General features: G+C 32.0%; 3 protein-coding genes across 4 annotated transcripts; all 3 read left to right on the top strand.

Annotated features, from left to right (window-relative positions):
- Positions 1 to 481: 481 nt before the first annotated feature.
- Positions 482 to 6,800, top strand: LOC107020965 (transcription repressor KAN1-like). 2 transcript variants are annotated; one of them, XM_015221521.2, is made up of 6 exons: positions 482 to 1,510; positions 2,047 to 2,123; positions 2,946 to 2,991; positions 3,265 to 3,373; positions 5,579 to 5,678; positions 6,300 to 6,800. In XM_015221521.2, the coding sequence occupies exons 1-6, from the start codon at positions 868 to 870 to the stop codon at positions 6,411 to 6,413; spliced, it is 1,089 nt and encodes a 362-aa protein (XP_015077007.1). In that variant the 5' UTR covers positions 482 to 867; the 3' UTR covers positions 6,414 to 6,800. The 2 variants fall into 2 exon arrangements, with proteins under 2 accessions (XP_015077007.1, XP_015077008.1); XM_015221522.2 differs by having other exon boundaries at positions 493 to 1,510; positions 5,582 to 5,678.
- Positions 6,801 to 10,912: 4,112 nt separating this feature from the next.
- LOC107020964 (shaggy-related protein kinase epsilon-like) lies at positions 10,913 to 15,072 on the top strand. Its single transcript, XM_015221520.1, has 13 exons — positions 10,913 to 11,223; positions 11,738 to 11,983; positions 12,065 to 12,157; positions 12,263 to 12,322; positions 12,442 to 12,714; positions 12,877 to 12,951; positions 13,102 to 13,158; positions 13,233 to 13,373; positions 13,700 to 13,750; positions 13,854 to 13,949; positions 14,099 to 14,182; positions 14,410 to 14,512; positions 14,599 to 15,072. The coding sequence occupies exons 1-13, from the start codon at positions 11,164 to 11,166 to the stop codon at positions 14,658 to 14,660; spliced, it is 1,401 nt and encodes a 466-aa protein (XP_015077006.1). The 5' UTR covers positions 10,913 to 11,163; the 3' UTR covers positions 14,661 to 15,072.
- A 961-nt stretch (positions 15,073 to 16,033) lies between these two features.
- On the top strand, positions 16,034 to 21,899 carry LOC107020893 (E3 ubiquitin-protein ligase At1g63170-like). The gene is made up of 5 exons (XM_015221420.2): positions 16,034 to 16,782; positions 19,673 to 19,792; positions 19,881 to 20,013; positions 21,066 to 21,230; positions 21,336 to 21,899. Exons 1-5 carry the CDS (start codon positions 16,187 to 16,189, stop codon positions 21,510 to 21,512), a joined length of 1,191 nt encoding a protein of 396 aa, XP_015076906.1. The 5' UTR covers positions 16,034 to 16,186; the 3' UTR covers positions 21,513 to 21,899.
- Positions 21,900 to 22,670: the final 771 nt, after the last annotated feature.

Genomic DNA, 22,670 nt, shown 5'->3' with positions numbered 1-22,670 from the left:
TTTTGTTAATTTTTTTTACTATAGAGGAGAAAAAGAAAGAAATCATCGAAATTTTTTTGCAGTGAATGAAGTTGTTTCTGTCTTTAATCAAATGTTTTAGGTTTGAGACATGAGAGCGCTTCCTTCTGAATAAGATCCCGTATAATGTGAACCTGAATTAGTCGAATTTTAATATGAATATCAATGAGATCTTGTATAATGTAAATCTGAACTAGTCGAATTCTAATATGAATATCAATGAGATCTTGTATAATGTGAATCCGAATTAGTCAAATTCTAATACGAATACCGAACGAGGGTTAGATTAAAAAAAGGACAACACAAGAAAGAGAAATGAGCATTGTGTTCAAGTGTCATTTTCTAATAAACAGTACTTCTCGAGGAACACAAGTCTCCTATCCCTTTCTTCCTTTTTTCTCATTCCATAAAGCCTTTCTTGATTCCTTTCTTTCATTTATTACCAAAACACATATTTCTACTCTTTTTTTTTCTATTTGTTTTAATTTTCACAAACACCATTATCCCCTTCTTCTTCTTCTTCTTCTTCCTTTTTCACAAACATGTCCACTTAAAAAGAAGATAAAAGATAAACTCAAAATCTTTGCTCTTCACTTTTTCTTCACTTACACACTTGGATTTTCTTTTCTTTTTTTTTAACAATCTCTCCCTAACTCTTTTTCCACCTAAATCTATCATCAAGAATCAAACTTGAAGTTTGTTCATCTCTTTTTCCACATCTTGTTTATGTGTGCAACTTTTTTACTTTTATTTTTCATCAATTTGGGGTTTTTTGAGGTATTAAAGATCATTTAAAAAAAAAAAAACACCAAATCTTGAATAGTCATATAATTTTTTTTACTATCCAATATGCCCTTAGAAGGGGTTTTTGTTCAACAAAACTCATCTTCATCAAAACAAACCCCGGATCTTTCTCTTCATATTAGCCCTCCAAATTCATCATCGTCATCATCGTCATCATCATCAACACGTACAACACATAATAATAGTTTGACTGAGCTTTGTTTAGCTCATCCAACTACTACTAATAATGAAGAAAATAAGAGTTTTTCAATAAACCCTTTTCTCCAACAAAGCCAAAACATGAATAGTTATCATGGGGTTTCTTTATTAGACCCTATAAAGGGTATCCCAATTTATCATCATCATCATCAAGATCCAAAGAGATCATCATCATTTGGATCCATTTATCATAATAATTTGGATCATATATCATATTCGAATAATTCATATATTACTTCTTCTTCTTCTTCTCCTTATAATCGAATACCTATTGTGGCTAATAGATTTCAAAATCAACAACACATATATTATAACGGAGTTGGATTATTAGGTTCACCTTCTTCTCATGAAAGTAATAATTTGTTGATGAGATCAAGATTTTTACCTAAATTTCCAACTAAAAGAAGCATGAGGGCACCGCGAATGCGATGGACAACTTCACTTCATGCTAGATTTGTTCATGCTGTTGAGCTTCTTGGTGGACATGAAAGTAAACACTCTATCTATCCCCTACTTTGAGTTTTTTTTTTTTCTTCATTTTTTTTTTATTTTTTTTTTACATATGTAATGCACTTGTTTGTGTACATGAGAGTAATAATTTCATTTTTTTTAAAATGTTTTTTATTTTGTGGCCAATTATGGTACATGAAAGTAAACCCCAAATCTTTATTTTGATTTAAGGGTACATTAGGTTTAATGAGAACATTGATTATATGAATAGTTACGAATACAGATTCAGGATTTAAATTTGACATTTGACAGACACTACAGGAAACTGTGAATTACATGGAGAATTTTCTAAGAATTAGTATGAAAATTACCAGGAAAATTTCCATGTAGTTCATCATTTTCTCGTAGTGAGATTCAATTCTTTTTATTTTTTTACACTAGTGTAACTCAAATACACTTTTGCAACTTAGATTCATATATGTTCATGTTCATCATCACATTTTAAAATTATTGTTGCTTAATAATAGATACTAAAAATTGCATAGTTAAGTCTAATAATGTTGAATTTTTAATTAGGGGCTACTCCAAAATCAGTATTGGAGCTAATGGATGTCAAAGATCTCACTCTAGCTCATGTCAAAAGTCATTTGCAGGTAAATAAATGTATTTTTATTTTTATTATTATTATTTTTTCTTCTTGTGTGGGTGAATTGTTTCTGTTGGCACAATTATCGATGAAAAATGCAGTGAATGAATGACTGAATTAAAAGAAAACAAGTCTGATAGTATAGCAGAGAGATAAAGAAAAAGAAAACAGACAAAAGTAAGTCATCATTATTCAATAATAATAATAATAATAATAATAATATTTAATAATACTAATACTTCTTCTTGTTACCTTATCAAAAACATCAACCTCGTGATTAATGAATCATGAAACATTTTGACTCACATTTATCAAATTTTTAAAGTATTTTTGAAGCAATAAGTAAATAAGATATCTTTTTATATACCGTGTAATTTTGTATCGAAATAAATTTGAATGAGCCTCTGTTTCTACATGGTTTTGCCTCTATATATATCTATGTACGAGTAGGGGTAAAGCTAGAATATGGATTACGAGTTTGACTGTACTCAGGATGAGCCTCTGCTCCTACGTGATTTCGCCCCCTCTATATATATCTATGTGTGAGTAGGGGTGAAGCTAAAATATTGGTTACGAGTTTAACTATACTCAATAATTTTAATTTAAATTGTGTATTTGTGTTAGGTTTATTGAATATGTAGTAACTTTTACGGAATACTTTTGAAAAAAAATAGAATTTTAAATTTATAACTTCAAATCTTAGCTTCACCCAAATATGTTAGATAGTGAGGAAATATATGGGGGAATAATTGCTTCTTTTTTTTTTCTTTTTTTTTTGTATTTATTGAATTGTTGTTATAATTCTAAAATGGTTTTTTTTCTAATGCAGATGTATCGCACTGTTAAAACTACTGACAAACCTGCAGCTTCCTCAGGTAATTAATTAATTCACTACATAAAAAAATAAAATAATAGCTATATGTATCGTTAAATAACCTATAGTTAATCGTATTTTTGATAACCCATCACTAACTCATTATTAATAGTTGTATTTATTGTTAATAGTCTCTCTATCTTAATAACTATATTTATCGTTAAATAAACTCTCTATCTTAAAAAAAGAAAAGTATTTAGTAGCTATGTTTATCGTTAATTATTTTTATTTGATGATAAAAATTGTCTGTTACTAATTATTTTACGACAATCAGATGGATCAGGTGAAGAAGATTTGTTAGCTATAGACAAGATTTTGGATCAAAGAGGTCCATCAGATGGATGTGATGAACCTTCTACAACTCTTTGGAGTAACTCCTCAAGGTACAATTAACACATAAATTATATTATATAAAAATCTTTGAATATATGATCATGTCTTTTGATTTTCATAATGTTTACGTTCTATGCACTGACAATATAGTAAATAAATAATTATATAACTAGGTTAGCTGGTGAGGTAGTTACACATAGATCGTTATGATAAAATTTTATTATTTCATTTTACTTGATATAGTTTTTTTAGCCCGTCTCAAAATAAGCTACCTTGAAATAATAGCTTTTATATTCTCATTTTACTTGCACGAGAGATAATTTATAACGAGACAAAAATATATTACAAATTTCAAATGTCTTTCTTTTTTTTTAATTACATATCCACGTCCATAAAATGGATCGAAGGGAGTATATAAATGCTATAATAGGTTGAATTTAATGTATATACACTCACTACAATAAAACTAACTTTTAGCGGCATTAAATATTGACACTAATAAGAGTGATAAAGTCTTTACCGGCATTATTTAAGTGTCATTAAAACTAATATCGCTAAAGGCTTTAGAGACATATACAAAAAGTAATAATTATCGTTAAAAGTATATATTTAACGATTATTAAAAATTAAATATTGCTAATGATCATTTTTGTTGCAGTAACTTGCAGTATAAGAAATATTTTCACATTTAAATAAGTAAAAGAGGATAAATATTTCTAAAATACTGATGATTTTTTTTTGGACAAATATTTCACACGTACATAATTAACTTTTGAAGTAATGATGAATAAAATTGATATTTACACATTTCCTTTTACTTTTTGCATGAATATTTAGAAATGCAAACCACGTACTTCAATCATTTTCTAATTATTCAAAATATAATTATATATAAAAAAGGGTTTCTTGTAGCAGCTTTTGCTTTTTTTTTTCTTTTTCTTCTTTATTATATTTCATTTTTCTTTTTTCACCTGAAGATTTTTCAACGTATGTACCCCCTTATATTTTTTTATTAAAGAAACATATATAATAGTACTACATAAATTAAAGTGTAGTATTTAATTACTGCAACAACTACTTTATCTTTTCTTTTTTCTCTTTCTTTGCATTTTGGTTAATTAAATTAATATAATTTTTTAATATAATTAAATGTATAGACAAAACCCTTTTACTTTACTTTGTTGTTATTCTCTTCACGAGGAGACTTTAGCATATATGTCCAAAAAAAAGACCTGTCTCTTGACTTAAGTGCTCTACTTTTCTCAAAGTTATACATTTGTTTAATTAAAAAGTATTTTTTTTATTTATATGCATGGTGTTTCTATGGACGTGTGTTTACATCTTATGTGAATAATATATAGTTAATAATAATATGTAATATTATCTTTCTTGTTATTTGAAATTTGAAATGTAGCTTCTACGTACGTTTTTGGAAAACTTGCTCTATAAATTGTCCTTTTCCTTGATTACTTAATAACACCTCGATTTAGTTTTATTGTGTCAGTCGAATACTGTAACTATGTCACTTGATTATGTATATATTACATTCAAAAACTCGCACAAATATAAATTAATATAAGCATCTAATTCAACCCTTAGGCTAAATGAGCGTAGTGATAGAGGATTTAGGACATTATAAATAGAAACTTGCACAGTTTGCTCTTTAAATGAGTTTGGACTTTAGTTTAATCTTTTAAATAAGTTTGAACGTTAATTTTTCGCCTTAGTATTTGTCTTTTTAATAATCTAATTTATGTCTAATAAGATATAAATTTTGAAGTCATGTTGGAACATAAATGAAATATCATGACCTGTGAAAAAATTAATTATTTCTTATGAGCCACAAAACAATCTTTTCTATTTTTATCCATTGTGGTTTTTTCTTTTGAGGATAGAGTGGTGATGGTGAAGGAGAGAGTAATAATAGGACAAGTCACGAGGCTTGTTCAAGTGACTGAACACTTTTATCGTTGATTTGATAGATTGTGTATTTAAGTTAAGCTATATATTAAAAAATGAGAAGACTATTGATTCTCCGGGGGATAAGATGATAACGGGTTAAAGAGTAATGGGCTTGGAGTAGCGAAAAAGTACACTAATAGGGCTAAAGAAGCCCAAAATCACTTGATATACTTGATTCATTCTATTTTTAGATAAACGATCTTATAATATAAATATTTTTCATAAGGAGTATATGAAAACTTTAAAAGTATATATTATAGTATATAAAGTTTATTTTCTACTTAATTTTTCAGCAGTAGAGAAAGATTGTCACAAGCTAACTTTAATGAATCAAATGGACTCATCAGATCATCCTCTTTCCCATCTCAACAAAGATTCAGCCACCATATAGAGGTACTTCCCTCAATCTCTTCTCGTATTATTGTTCAGATCAATTTACGTACATTTTAACTTGTGTTTTCCTCATTTTACTTTGCATGGAAGTACTATCGATCAAATGTTAACTTGATGTTATAGCCCAAAATTATAATTTAAATTTCGAAAAATAATGTTCAATATTTAAAATAAAATGGGAGTTATAGTATTATTGGTTTATCGGTTATTTGGTTAATTATGATTTAATCCTTGTGATATCTAGCAAAAATACATATATTTAACCTTCAATCAATCAATCGAAATGTGAATTGTAGAATTTTTTTATTAAAGACCCCCTTATTTTTCTTCTCTTTTCTATGTTTTAATAATAATAATTAAGAACTCACTCACTATATATGTGGAGATTTTATCCCCATTTCCCCTAAAAAAAGACATCATTACAACTTCTTTTTTAATTTGACAAAAGAAAAAGGAATTGATATAGTCCAAATCAATGTATACTAACGTCATACGTCTCAATTTCAAACAAGTTGATCAGGTCAGTTATTTGACCTAACTAAACAGACAATGTCATCCGTCGCATTTATATTTAAAAATCATGATGTTAAGTGTATTAAATGTATGAAGAAATTATTGCAGGAATGTGAATATTCAAGAGCAATGAGCTATGTAGGTTGCAGTTTGGATCAGAAAAACCCTAGCTTGGAGTTCACATTAGGAAGATCAGATTGGGTAGAAAAGAACCATGACTAAAATTTGGGCATCAACACCTTAAAACATATTAATTTTTATTTTTTTGGGTTTTTGGTTTAAGCTGATTTTTCTAATTTTATTATTTTTTGTAATTTGAGATGAGAAAGGTATGTGACATCAAGATTGAAATATTAAGATCTACTACTAAAAAAAAAAAAGGAATGGTTTTCTTTAGCTAGCATGGGCTAAGTTCCCATGTAGCTTCAACTAAGTTGTGACCTACCTATATATATATATATATATACAACCTAATTTTTTTTCTAGAGTTTTGTTAATTAGACTTTTTTTTTCCTTTGTTTAATTTGAGTTCTTGGGTTGTTTATGACTATGTAATATAAAAGTTGTTGGAGTTCTTTTGGTTGTTAATGAAGCATAGAGTTTCTCTTATTTGTATTATATAATAATATAATTATTCTAGTGGAATCATTTTTTATGGTGCAAGGACATTATTATTCAAAACACACAATAACAAATATGATATATAGCTATGAAATTATTAGTTATAACATTAAATTCGTCATTAATTATTCACTTTTAGTGACAAAATTTACTTTTTTTTTTGTTTAAATATATCATGAGACACATTTTTAGTGATGAAACATAAAAATTCACGGAAAGTTTTTGTCCAATAAAATTTCCCACCAAAACATTAATTGAAGTCATTTGTTAAGTAGTGTTGATCACGAATTTAAAGTTATCAAGTGACACATCATTTCGTCACTAATAATGTATCTAATTCATGACAATTATTTTTTGGATACAAAAAAAGTTCACTTAAAAAAATGTGTTGTTACAATATCGGCAAATTAGAGTTTGTAGTTAAATATTAGTTTAAGTTTTAGCTATAACAAATTAGATTTAATTATGACATTTATTTTCGTCACTAATTATATAAATAATTGGTGAAAAAGATTTTACTGTCTTTAATCAATCTGTGATTAAGTGACAACAAAACAATTGTCACAAAATATGTAAGGTATTAAATAGCGACGACTAAAAATTTGTTGTGAATAATTCAACTATTCGCTATGAAAAAAATTCATAGCTAAATATAATTTTTTCGAGCTATAATTATTCATAATTACAAGTGACTACTTATAAAAAAAATAATACAAGTGTTTCATAAGAAATAGATAGAGTTCATTCTTTAATTGGTGAGGAAAAGTATTAAAATCAACGAATTCAGTCGATTTTGTAAAAATGAAAAAGTTTAATTCATCAATTTTCTTAAATTATTCAATTATAAAATGCATCATTTGAAAAATACAATCTGGGTTATAAGTTTTGTGAGTGGGGTACGATTCTACCCAATATATTGCTAATATTTATTGGTTTAACATTTTTATTTTTATTTGATACACTTTCATCGATAAAGACAATAGAAAAAATAATTCTCAAGTCTTGATACTAATTTTTGAACGTGTCTGTTGATTTGTGATTAATAAACTGCATAGACTAAGTCGATTTATAAGCTTCGGCTTAAAAATATGTACATACGTATGTAGAGAAATTATATATATACAACCTAATTTTTTTTTCTAGAGTTCTGTTAATTAAGTAATGGTGTATCAACATTAAGACATGTAATGTACAAGATGCAAATATAAATTTATTAAAATATAGTTTTAATGATGGATGCAAAAAAAAAAAAAGCAAAAAAAAATCCGGACTTGGATCAAGTATTATGAGGACTCTAAGTGGGGGAGTAGGTTGGCGTTTTAGGGCCTTGGCCCAAATTTTGTTCATGCAAGCCCAACTAAATAGGGATGAAAATGGGACGGTGTAGTACGGATTGAGCTTAACTCGTAAAATTTTTTAATTCGGTCCGCTCAGCCTTGCATAACAATCCTTTTCATTTTCAACCCGCCTCGCATAATTCTTTTCATATTTTTTTTCTAGTTATGTTTGATACTAAAAAATTAAATTCATTTTTTCATTAAGTTGTATTAATTTAACAGGACAATGACTTAAAATTTTATTTTTTAGAGGTCAATTGGGAACAAGTAAGAAATTGTATTATTTTTTATTGAACCCATTTTCATTTATTATCTTGAATATTTTAGTAGCTTTAATGAAATTATCTTAATAAACAATGTTCTATCACTCTTATAATATGTAAAGTTAAGTTTGAACTCATATAAAATTACATAAACCCGCAACCCCCTCTGCCTCACCTTAATTTTAAAAAATCCACTTTATTCCGCCCCGCATCCACTGGCCCCACACAACCTTAAACCCATCCCACCACGCATCTGTCCCGCCCCATTATCATCCACAACTAAATTATTTCCTCCTTAATTACTAGCCGTTAGTCAAATGTTGCTTTTTAAAGGAATTTTCGATAATGAATTAATGACTATAGTTAGACTTTATTATAGATCTAGATTTATATACCGTTAAATTAGATTCTTAGCTACATGATGAAAGGATGTGAGACGCGAGAGGTGAGTGAAAGGATGATTACATATTATATTTGTTGTATTATCATGAATACAATTGATATCATTAATTTGTATCAACAGATACAATAGTGTCAAGTTATATTAGATTGTATTAATGAATACAATCATATCAAATCACTTTGTATCAATTGTATCTATTCCTTATGTATTCACTATATTTAAATGTATTTGCAATTGTATTTGTTCCTTTTGTATTCACTCAGCACATATGTCTAGTGATTATTACTATATGTTTCATGATCTATTGATACCAATAGTAAAAGGAAAGAGGCCATAATGAGAAAACAGGTCAAAAATATATTTCTTAAATAATATGACAAGCATATAATAGTGATAAATAAATAGGAAACATGGTTGAGCCAATTGGAAGAACATTGAGTCTAGGAATCCAAATCATTAGTAAATATGAATGCAAATCATTTAGTAAATATGAATGGCATAATATTTATTTTTTTAAAAAATCAATTTATATAGTTAAAGAGATATTTTAGGTCCTTTTTCGTATTATAAATAAGAAATGAATGTCAAAATAAATCTAAATTTCCTTCTTCTTTGAGTTTCATATCTAAACTATTGAAAATGTGAGTTTCATACATAAACTATCATTTATTAGTGTTTCTCAAACGTTACCAATAAGTGATAGTTTAGGTATGAAATCCACACTCTTATAATTCAAGTATGAAACTAAAAAAAAATTGTTTAGATATATTTTTGACACTTATCTCTATAAATAATACCTGAATTATTTCTCTTAATCAATCCGGTCAAATGGTTAGACCAAAAAGCCCTCTCCTGGATATTCCGCTAGCATATAGGCACTTTGTATGAAAAAGAAATAATATAGATATGGTGATTATCTAACGAGATAATATGTAATTTTTCGGAAAAAATTTACTCATATCGGATTTTACATCAATTCATGATTTAATGAAATAAAATAAATAAAAAATTTAAACACATGAATGTATGTATTAACTTGGTGTAAAAAGTTCGATGCGGATAAAATTTACCCGTAATTCCTCCTCTACGCCAAGGTCAATTTCGCCATTTACCCACTCAAATTCAAAATAATCAAACACCGTAACATCATGCCATGACGTTCAATCAACGGTGTAGAATCAAAGTTTGACTGAAAAGTACACAAAAAACAATGTAGAAATGACGGATGACTTTGACCAGCCAATTTGAATTTTTTAAAATATAGAACTCAATGAATTAATTATTTTTTTATTAAAAAGATTAAAATATTTTAAATGTAGTTATTTATTCTGATTTATATCGCTTTCGTCACAATTTGAGTCCAATAAAAAAATTGAAACAAAAATAGCGTTGAGTGTATATTTTCAAAATAAAATTCAAAGAAAGAAATATTTGTAAATCTTACTTCTATTTACGGCTAAGAATTAAGATAAAAAGATAATCTTTAATAGATAAAATATTTTGTATGTCCAAATTTATACGTTCAATTTCATGTCATTTGAATCAAGTCTGTTGCATAAAATTTGTTAATGCACTTTATATTTTTTGTGTGATTTGCAGGCTATTACACACTGAAAGATTCTCAATGCGCACAAAATGCTCATCCGAATGTCAAGCTAGCTACTATAGTAGGTACTACGGTTAGGTATCAGTTGGTTCATTTCAGTTTTTAAAGTTTATCTGTTATCGATTTATAGACATGCTAATTGCTAAATTGTTATAATACCATTAATATATGACTTTAACTGTTTATCAATTAATGATTGTTATCGATTTAACCGTTAAAATTTAACATATATTTTTTATTGAAAATAACCTAGAAATAAGATGACAAACCATATGAACCCGTGCATATGAATTGATAAATTGCATCTAATTAAAAAACAAATACTAACACATTATAGAATAAATGAGAGTTTAAGACGTAAGTTTAAAGCAAAATTTATATATCTCATTCAAAATTAAAATTTAAAAAATTTGAATCTCGAAATTTGAATCGGACACGTAAATGACTATATAGGAGTATAATAGTTATCTTTCTATTTTTATTTTCCTCTGTTTTGGTCAGATCAATTTCATTTTCAATTTTTTTTCTTCCCCTTTGTCTCTTTTTTGTTGAACGCAGAAAGGAGAATATATATATATATATATATTTGTTATTTCTTCTCCTTCTGTGTATCAATTTCTCGTTTGTTGTTCTTCGTCTTCTCTCTTTTTTTTTTCAGAAACTTTTTTGTTTCTGATTTAAGAAAAGAGAGAGAGGAGAAGTAACAATTTTTAGGGTTTCAATAAATTCGAAAAGGAAAGAGATGAATGTGATGCGTCGCCTCAAGAGCATTGCGTCTGGACGATCTTCCATTTCCGATCCTGTAATTTCCTCTCTATGTTTTTTCTTATTTTTTTTATAATTTATTGATTTTTTGGTTTTGTTTGCTTCGTTTTTTGTTGATTTGTGATTGTGTAGCATGTTTTTTCAACTTTTTTTTTATCTTAGCTTTTTGACTGCCTTGAATTGTTCTATATTATGCTTATTTCTAGTTGATTAGCTTGTTAATGCGACCGAAGATGATGTAGTTTTACTGTAAAATTAGGTCTTAGGCCTAACTCAGAAGGACTGCCCAAGGCTTATAAGGAAATCACCCATCTCATTAACCAGCGATGTGAGACTTTTGTTATTTTTAACATTTACCATTGCTAAAGATGGTGATAGAACAATCTCATTTATTAACTCTGTGATATGATTATAATGTTATGAATGAATCATGAGATTGTTAATGTTTCTTCTGATGTGATTGTCGTCAAATAATAATATACTCGGTATAATTTTTCACGAGTGGGGTTTGTGTTTAAGTGCATTTTCTCATTTTTTTACTAATTTAATAGGGAGTGGATATTAGTCTAAAGAGACTAAAGAATGAGCAAGAAGTAGATCACAGGGTTGATATTGAATTTCAAATGGAAGAGCGATGTACTATATTGTCAAAGGATGATGTGACTTCTACATCTGAGGGAAGTGATGCAAGTACATTGACTGTCGATACTAGGCAGGAAAAATCTGGAAAGAAGGAGCTCCCAAATGAAATGAGAATTAGAGAGAAAAACTCGTATGATCACGAGGATGACTTAAAGGTACTTCATATTTATATAGCACATCATGTTGCTTTATTGTTTATGGAGAATCCTTTTTTATGATATGATAAAATGTTATAGGATATGGAGCCTACTGTTGTTAGTGGTAATGGAACAGAAACAGGCCAGATAATTGTGACTACTCTGAGTGATCGAAATGGACAGAAGAAACAGGTAAGTTTCATCTTCAGAATTGAACAGACTTAGATGTGATGTGGCTTGTGATTTGTTATGTAATTGGATTTTACTCGATTAATAAATTTCATGTTATTGTCCCAGACACTGTCTTACATGGCTGAACGTGTGGTGGGTACGGGATCATTTGGAGTTGTGTTTCAGGTAAAATTGTGTTTGATTGGGTCAGTAGGAAGGATTAGGTGTTTATTTGAAAGCATTGAAGTCGTTTGGACGGCTCTGCTTGACGTTTGCTCATTTCTTCTCTGTTTTTCTTTCCTTAGGCCAAGTGCCTAGAAACAGGTGAATCTGTGGCCATAAAGAAGGTCTTGCAGGATAGGAGATACAAAAACAGGGAACTACAGATTATGCGCATGCTTGATCATCCTAATGTTGTTCACCTGAGGCACTGTTTCTATTCTACTACTGAGAAGAATGAAGTTTACCTTAACCTTGTTCTGGAGTATGTGTCTGAAACTGTGTACCGAGTTTCAAGGCACTACAGCCGAGTGAACCATCACATGCCCATCATATACGTTCAATTGTACATGTACCAGGTAAGCGTTTGGGTGATTTCTTACTTTTATATGTAAGAACTTTGTGTAAATAAGATAATTTTGACACTTTTACAATACATCATCTTGTTTACTCTATTATGAATTATCTTGATTTTCCAGAAGTTATAACTTGATTTCTTTCTCATAATTATCATAATGCAGATATGTCGGGCTCTAAATTACATGCACAATGTAATTGGGGTATGTCACCGTGATATTAAACCTCAGAATCTTTTGGTAAGCTTGCTGGTTATGCTCCTTTACTTCTAGGTGTTTGTATCTTTTCCATTTCCTTGGTTATTTGTGACAATTGCTTTCCCTCTTCCTTCATTGTGATTGCTTCTGTTCTAACTATTTGTCGTATTATTGTTTTAATTATTGCTATAGGTTAATCCACACACTCATCAGTTGAAGATCTGTGATTTTGGAAGTGCAAAGATGCTGGTATGTGGTGTTCTTTTGAGAACTACGTTTTCCTAGGTGTTTGCCCCTACTCAGACTTTTGTTTCTTCCCATAGGTGCCTGGGGAGCCCAATATAGCCTACATTTGTTCTAGGTATTATAGAGCGCCTGAATTGATCTTTGGGGCTACAGAGTACACAACGGCAATTGATATGTGGTCAGCTGGTTGCGTTTTCGGTGAGCTACTTTTGGGACAGGTGAGTCAACTTTGTGGTACCTATCTTCTCACTCTTTCTGATATTAGCTGTAGAAAGTTGGTAACTTTTTCTTACACCTACATACCTTTGGTTTCTATGGTGCCTCTCTTTTGCTAAGGTAGATATTCAGGTGCTTGCACCTAAATGTTTCCTACTTGGAGTTGATTCTCTTTTTTGGCGGATCATGATATTATATTGGTAGTTTTTTTGGTTGTGATATACTACTTCTCTATGAAAGTCTTAGAAAATCTTTTTTTCTGAGCATCATATTTCGAGTTACTGTGGTATAAACTAGTCTGATGCATTGAATGTTACATCATGTGTAGCCTCTTTTCCCTGGAGAAAGTGGTGTTGATCAGCTGGTGGAGATCATCAAGGTATGCTATTATGGGACATCAGTTTTCATCCCCCATTCTTAAAGCGTTGCCAGTTGAGTTTCATTCCGTTGCTTACGGTCTTGATGTACTTAATCCGTGCTAGATTTTGGGGACACCAACTAGAGAGGAAATTAGGTGCATGAATCCAAACTATACAGAGTTCAAGTTCCCTCAAATCAAAGCTCACCCGTGGCACAAGGTTTGTTACAAATTGTCAAGTATAGTGTTTATTTATATCTTAGTTTCATTTGTTTGTTCTCCTCGCTGAAGTTCTTTGACCCACTGTCCCTTCCAAGTTCACTCACTCATAGGCTGAGGCGCTGAAGATTGAATCTCAATATTTTGCAGATATTTCAAAGAAAAATACCCCCTGAAGCTGTAGATCTGGCGTCAAGGTTGATGCAGTATTCACCAACTCTCCGATGTACTGCTGTAAGTGAATGACTAAGCCTTTTCCTGCTGTTAGCATAAAGCTTTAAAATAGTTAATGAGAAAACACACACAAACTACTTGTGTACAATCAATAAGTTTATGAAGCCTATTGAGAGGGCGACCATATTTCACCAGTAGTATGTTAAAAACATGCTTGTAGACTCCTTTAGTGGATTTGATATGATGAGGCATTTTGAATGTTTCATAATCTTTATATTCATTTTCAGTTGGAGGCATGTGCACACCCTTTCTTTGATGATCTGAGGAAACAAAATGCTTGCTTGCCTAATGGACGACCTTTGCCACTTCTATTCAACTTCACACCTCAAGGTTGAGCTGAGTTCCTTTTTTTTTTCCTTTCTAACTTTATCGGTATAATTATTTCGCCCCGTCTGACTGTAGTAAGCCTCACGCAGAACTTTCTGGTGCACCTACTGAACTGAGACAGCGCCTTATTCCCGAGCACATGAGGAAGTGAATTGTGCAAATGAGTTTTTTGAGAGGGGTCTACAGCATTTCTAGGCCAGCAAGGATGGTGACATGCATGCAGAAAGAGTTATGTGCTAATATAATCAGAGTTAGTGTTCACAATATGAAATTCTTTTATTTATTAAGTTGATGTGTTAGTGTAGAATGCCCTAGGCAGTTCTAGATGAGTTCACATCTATCAATTTTTTTGTTACAACAAACATCTAGTTTGTGGGCATTCAGAAGATCAGTAGGTTCTTCCAAACAGGATTACTAGTTGAAATAGGTTTATTTTTGTGTATATCAATTTGCTTTGATTTCTTCCACTTGCCTTATATAGGAATGTGAAATTCATTACTTAATGTATTCTCTAATGTCTCTTTGGAACTATATTTAAATAGTCTCAGTTACGATTCTCTCTCTGTCTAGATCTCAATATTGCATTTTCCATTTTGTATAAGAGAATTTTTATTGAAATATCATTTCATTTTGTTATGATAAAGGAAAAATAATTTTATTTTGTAAATGGAAAATTGTAAAAGAACAGATAAAAGTTAAAACTTAGTAAAAATTGGACGGATTAGCGTAATACTATAACTAAAAGTACCGTTAAGTAGTATAGAAGTAGAAACGAAACAATGTTTAATTGTTTTACTATCTTTGATTTGTGTTTTTTATAACATGAAGTAGAAAAGGATCCGGGCAGATGGGATCAGATAACTGAGCTCATGTCTTTGGTAAACTAAAACAACATCATGTCTTATCTAAACAAATTTCTTTTAACATTTCTTCGGCTTATTTTTACATCTATTAGAACCATCTATAGTCAACCTCCCATACCTCCGCATTAGGGTGTCTGTGCAATTACTTTACACATGTCCAGATCATTTCAATCTTATTTTTTGCATCTTTTCCTTTATCGAGATCACTCCTATTCTATCCCAAATATCTTCATTTTTAATCTTATCTCTCTTAATATGCCCACACATATATCCTCATCTCTGCAACTTTCATCTTCTTGACATGAAGTGTTCTTGATTGACCAACACTCCATACAACATAGTTGATCTTACCATCGCTTTTATATAACTTGTCTTTAAGTTTTGGTGATACATTTTATCATACTAGATTTTAGATGTGAGCATTGAACTTAAAAATAATAAGAACAATTTTTTTCACGATGATGACTTAAGAATTTAGCTCAAGTGTATAGATATAATTATGGAATATTTTATATTTTTGGCAAAAAAATTATAATTTAAGAAAAGAAATAATTACTGATATTATTAGTTATTACTACAAGGAAAAGAAACAGAAGCGTGTTATTTGGCGGGTTTCACTTAGCGCAGCTACAAAATCGAATTGTCTTTTTGGAGAGTACATCTCTTTCTATACTCTCTAGCGCGTGGTGGACCAAAAAATTTTGTCATTTCACTTTCCTAACCCAAATTCAAAATCACCATTTTGTCTGAAAATCAACCCTACCTGAAACACACTTCAATTTCCCGTCGTTATCTTCACACAAATTTCCCGGCGATGTCTACGGCAACAGCCGCCAATGATAACATACCTAACGCCGATGTTAGCCCAGGCAACGGTGTCGGAATTGATACGACGCCGTTTCTCACTAGCCAGAATTCCAGGAGCCGACGTTCGTTCCGTCGCCCTCCGAGCCTCAGAGGAGCTGCTGGATTTCTACGGCGTGCAAGTAGCCGACGATTGATGCGTGAGCCGTCGATGCGAGTAAGAGAAGCCGCTGCTGAGCAAATCGAGGAGAGGCAAAGTGATTGGGCTTACTCAAAACCTATAGTGATAATAGATCTTTTATGGAACTTAGCTTTTGTTATTGTATCGATTTCTGTGCTTGTATTGAGCCGAAATGAGTCTCCTTCTATGCCGTTAAGGCTTTGGATTGTTGGATATGCTTCACAGAGTGTGCTTCATATGGTTTGTGTTTTCGTTGAGTATAGACGCCGACGGTTAAGGGAATCCTCTGAAAATATGAGTAGTTCTGAGCAGAGAAGCGGGAGTGCTAGTTGGAATACCGGAGTTGGGAACTTGAGTTCGGAGAGTGACGGAGGGGAGTCTGGTGATTATTCGCAGGAGAGGAATCAAAATGAGGATGAAACTAGGTATCTTATGATCCCATTCTTTTAAACTATTCAAATAACTATTGTTTCATTATAAAGCAAGTTAACATTTTGAACTGCATATATACCTATTTAAACACTGTTTCATGAGATGGAATGAGAATATTATCGTTGTTGGTAATTCTCGCTTTTGTGGATGCTTGGTGAATAAGAAATTGCTTGACGTTGTTTCTAGTGTTGCGTAAGTTGGCTTAGTGTTACTAATTGAACTCTGAAGCTAGTTTCTGTAGAATGGCTGAAAGAGTGGTAGCCCTAAAGATACTTATAACCAGGGGTGGAGCTACAGTGTAACATCGGATTCTGGCGAACCCAGGTAGCTTTTGCGTCGACCCTATATTTGTACTAAAAACTCAAGAAACAAATACTCATATAGTTTTTAACAAAGTTGCTCCGACTTGGGTGCGGGTGTATGATACGGGTGCGGATCTAGAGGTCAGATACTCTATAACCTAAATTTTAAGATTGGGGGATACGGATAAATGTGTGGATATGGGTGCGGGTTTCGTCTAAAAATACAGTTATAAAACCTACATTATGAGATATTATTTGGAGAACTCGAGGAGAAAATAATGATCCAGAGGAGAATCTCAGAAGGAGATAAAAGGAAAGAGACTGGCAGTAGAACTTTATATATATACAAGGTATTCCCTTTTTTTCAATTTCACTTAAGCTTCTGTTTTTATAACAAAAATCATTGAATCTGCCTAATGTTCCTCCCTCGAATCTGGTCAAAATATCCAAAATCAGCTGTCCAGATCGAGTACGGATCTCACACCCACATCATATTGACTGTTGACATGCTTAGGAGTCCGAGCAACTTAGGTTTTTATCACGTGAAACAACATACAAAAACAAGTGGAGTGTGTATCGGCGGACTGCAAAGCTTTTGTTTCCCCTAGGATATGTGGGTCCTAAACTTGGTACCTGTGCGTCATTTGTAGTTGCTTTCTTGCTATATGTGCTCTCTTTCTAAAAGAGAAAATTCAGTACTCTCTCCGAGTTTCTCGTAGGTCTTTTTCTTTTCTTTCTATGTGCAGTTTTTTGGGAAAAAAAACGACTTAAAATTGATAATGAACCAAAAAAAGCAAATTGTTGTATTACGGTGCCAACGTTTATTTATCGTTTTCAAGATATGACAACTGTTGAGTGCAATTAAAATGATAGTACTTACATTTATATAGTGTAAGTAGTTTGTCATATTTAGTTTGTCGTTTTTTAAAATAGATTAAATATCGGTATTTGTTTGTTAGTTTGGGATTGTTATACATTAGATTGAGGCCATTGTCCTGTCTAAAAATTCATAACCCATAAACCTAAAATTCTGCTTCGGCTTTGGAAGGGCTTGGAATCTTTTGGGATGGCCATTTAGAGGCTGCCGCAGAACTACTATAGGAAAGCCCGCCCCTGCTAGCTAACGTAGAAAGATATTTCCAGATAGCAGCTGTCTCTATGTGAATCTTACTTCCCCTATGCGAAATAAAAGTTCGTCCAGCTGTCTTCTAGCTTCGACCAACCAGGATAATTCCTTATATAAAGGAAGGAAGTTTCAGAACTCTGACCACGTCATCATGAGAAAATACTGAAAAATCTTTCCAAGCTCAGAGAATTTCGGAAGGCGCTCTGCAGCTAACATAACAGCTAGCTAAAAAAATGTGTATTCAGACAAAAGCATCAATTGGTTTACTCTGCTCCGTTTTTTTGTCAAGATAGGATGATGAGATTATCATTTTAGTAGAAATTAGGATAGCCAGAGTAGTGCAGAAAAATGACATTTGGATTGTGGTTTGCTGATGACTGCAGATGTCTTTCTTAGATAGCTTGCTTGTTTCTTGTACAAATGTTGCTTTATCATAGGTAATCACTGCATAAATCTGCTGCGTCAATATTGGCCTATTTGGTTGGAGAGGGACTAGTGGCTCCATTTTGAGAAACAATCTTACAGGCACCTTTCCTATTGGAATAGTGAAGGCAGGGGAAGCTTTACTTCTAGAGACTTTGCTAATGGGGGACATTTTACCTAAACAGGAAAATGTAGGTTCTGATCAATATCTCAGACTATAGATTATGCATAAATCATGAGTTGATTTGGCTAATCAACTATATAGTGATATTAAATTAGCTAAGGCTATGTATTTTGATGTGCTCAAATTAATTTGGTGCTAGTTTTTTTTTTCTTAATTTCGATTGTTAAAAGTGTTTGATCATATTATCTTAAGGCTTAGGGTGTTAAAGAGAGCACATTTTTGTTCTTTTAATTATGTATTCAACACACCCTTCACATGTAAGCCTGGTTGTTTTTCATGGTCAAGCATTTGGAAATTCTTTTTATATAACAAGTGGCGGTGAGAGTCAAACTGAGGATCTCTGCCTGCGATGTTTGGTACCATGTTAAAGTGTGTACTCATCTAAAAGATTAGCCTGTTATAAAAAAATACAGTTTAATTTGTTTAATTATGTCTGTAACATATATAAACTCATTTGGTGCTACGTGACAATCCTTATCACTATAGTGTAACTCAAAAGTAAACTTACTTCAAAACTTCTTTGGGTGCTGAAATGGACACCCGTGTTACTGATGCTCTAGTTTTACTGGCCTATTTGAGAACTAACGTCCAGTAGGCTGCTGAACTTGGATAGTTGAACATGAATCCCAAAGTTATTCAAATTGATGCCAAAACAACAGCATACCGAGTGCAATCCCACTAGTGGGGATATTCAAACTGATGCCAACTGTGAAAAATGAAGGTTGTTCCCGATGCATGACTAAATGGTCGAAACCTAGTTTTTTTAATAAAAAAAAATGTTTCGAGAAGAATAGAACTGCATATTTGTGCCTAATAATGTACCACTGATTCTTGATTTATTGTTTCAGTGTTGCCAAGCATCTGGAGTCTGCAAACACCATGTTTTCTTTCATTTGGTGGATAATCGGGTTCTACTGGGTATCTGCTGGTGGCCAGACTATGCCCCGTGATGCGCCTCAACTTTACTGGTTTATCTCAAAACTAGGCTCTCGCTCTGCTTCATTTTCTTATACTTCTACTTCTACTTCATGTTAATTTAAATGGTATCTTTTGCAGGCTCTGTATCACATTTCTGGCGTTTGATGTGTTTTTTGTTGTTATATGTGTTGCTGTGGCTTGTGTTATTGGAATTGCTGTTTGCTGCTGTCTCCCATGTATTATTGCAATCTTATATGCAGTGACAGATCAGGTAAATCTGTTAAACATTTCGTCACTTCTATCATTTGTCATGATTCACAACGACGACATTCCTTTTGGCATGTAAGTCAAACTTATAAATATCTGTCTTCACTTCTGTATTTCTTTTCCCGAACTGCTTTGATATGGTTTTCGTTGAGCTGAGGGTCTATTGGAGACAACCTCTCTACCTCACAAGGTAGGGGTAAGATCTGCTTACACACTATCCTCCCTGCACTGGTTGTGTTGTTGTTGTAACCTTGTAGATATTTGTGGTTATGGGAAGGAAAAAATCTTCGATAATAGCTTTTAGGAGATTCCTGTGTTTATAGATAATGTTAGCTTGAGAATATTTAGAAAAATATCAATGAATACTGTGTAATGTTCATAAAAAAAATAAAAAACAGATTCAGCAACACACACATTGTTTATGCTTTTCGAGCAGCTGTTCTTTTTGATATGTTGTCTGAGTTAGAGCTCCTTGTTATACATAAACAAAGAAAAAAAAGGCTTTCAATGTGCACAACGTATTGGTTTTCGTCAATATGGTTCAAATAGCTGTTGCAAATTGTGTAAGATTATACATTTGTTTGGGTTATTTTATACATCCGAGTTTGTTTCAGAAACATAAAATGCAGGAAGGTAGATGTGTAATCAGCATTGTTGGGATTTTTCTTGCGCAGCCTTTTGTTAGACCTTTTAAGAAAAGATCTTCATTATTGAAAGGAGATATTGATGTGCATTATTTTTCTTATAAGAGTCGAAGTAATAAAAAAGTTGTAATACGTATTTCTCCACCCTTGGACAATAAATTCAACTGGAATTTCAGCTCTTGCCTGAATTCCCCAAAGACTTGAATTGATGTCCTGTCATTGATTCCCCAACTTGAACCTCGTTCAATCCACAAACACGTGCAATTTCATCTCCAACTGAGACCACTCGACCGATCTTATCCTCTTGAGAATCTAGTCAAATGAGATTACTTAAAATATGATGGAGTGGATCTTCTCTCTCACCTAGTAGTTCTCAATATCTCTCTCATAATTTACTTATCCCTTGAAACAGGAAGGTGCGACGAAGGAAGATGTTGAAAGACTGCCTAAGTACAAGTTTAAGAGACTAGGCAACTTTGAGAAAGAGAATGGTGATATCCAAGAATCATTTGGAGGAGTAATGGTTGAATGCGACACCGATACACCTACGGAGCATGTTCTTCCACCAGAAGATGCTGTATGTTTTATGAAACATTCGTCTTTTTCTCAACCAGGAACTTTTCATGAAGTATCACAAACTTTCCAAGTCTTAGAAGTTAAATCTATTATTTACATTTTGCAGGAATGTTGCATTTGCCTTTGTTCCTATGAAGATGGAATCGAGCTGCGTGAGCTCCCATGTCGTCACCATTTCCATGCAGCCTGCATAGACAAGTGGTTGTATATAAATGCAACCTGTCCTCTTTGCAAGTTCAATATACTCAAATATGGCAATCAAAGTGGCAGTGAAGAAGCATAAGCAAGCGCCGCTACTTATACATCCTTCACATTAAAGATGTTGATATAAGTTCTGGGATTTGATCGTCTCATCAACCGGGAAATTCTTCACCAGGTTCAGACTCAAGCAGCCCAGAACTTGCTTCTGCTCTCTTATCTTTTCAGTATATATATTGCTGTTTATTTTCTGTCTTCAATATAATATCTGTATAGGTGGTACTTTTATATACCTTGTGTTTGATTTCTTACAAGGGTATGTTGCATGAGAATAACCCAGATTTGGTTAACCCGCCCGTATTATGATTTTCTTACATAAAAAGGGTCAAATTTATTTGTAATTGTTTATCCAACCTGTATTTGATTGCAGGAAATATGGACGGGTTGAGTTGTGATCCATTTTTATTTGATTCGTTTTCGACTTGTTCAAACCCAACTAACCTATCCATTTGCCACCACTAGATAAAGTCAAGTCATCTTTACTCCCAGCAATATTCTGGAATTGTATATCCTCTCACATTTTCTTACGTTGGTAGTATATGACCCTTTTTCACTTTCGTCGAGTATTCAACTAAAAAATGCAACAAATCTGCCATCTGTTGCATATATATTTTCTCATATTTGATTGAATTAGATGTTTTTCAAAGTAATTTTCAATTTCTTTTTCTATTTTGAGGAAAACGACTTTTGAAGTAAAGAAAATATCTTTCTTTGAATTTCACTACCCGAAAACAGGCTGCCCACTGACCTGGCTCCGGCTCCTGACCCCAACTCTGACCCGAGACTTGAATCTCAACCTCGCCTCAGACCCAACTCCCCACATCGAATCCTGTCCCATACCTTCACCCGTATCTTGATCCCCGCCTGACTCAGATATGATTTTTAAAACAAAATCACATATATTCCAAAACCTCTTAACATATCTAGTTGAGTATTTGCTAAACTTTATCTAGGTGAGTATAATATGGTGAATATAACTTATCAATTTATGATTTCTTATGTACCCACATATGATTTTTATATTCATATAGTAAAAGACTATGAGTGAAGTGTGGTATCATATGCGATTCAATAGTGAACTTTCATACCAACAAATATTTACACAAAATTTTGGGGAGTTATCATAAGACTCGTTACATATTCAAGTATGTAAATATCATGGTGCTTATGTAACAAAATAAAG

This window comes from Solanum pennellii, chromosome 5, assembly GCF_001406875.1.
Source record: "Solanum pennellii chromosome 5, SPENNV200".
In the NCBI taxonomy this organism is placed as follows: Eukaryota; Viridiplantae; Streptophyta; class Magnoliopsida; order Solanales; family Solanaceae; genus Solanum; species Solanum pennellii.
Note: the sequence above shows the minus strand (reverse complement) of the source record. Positions and strands in the feature narration are given on the sequence as shown.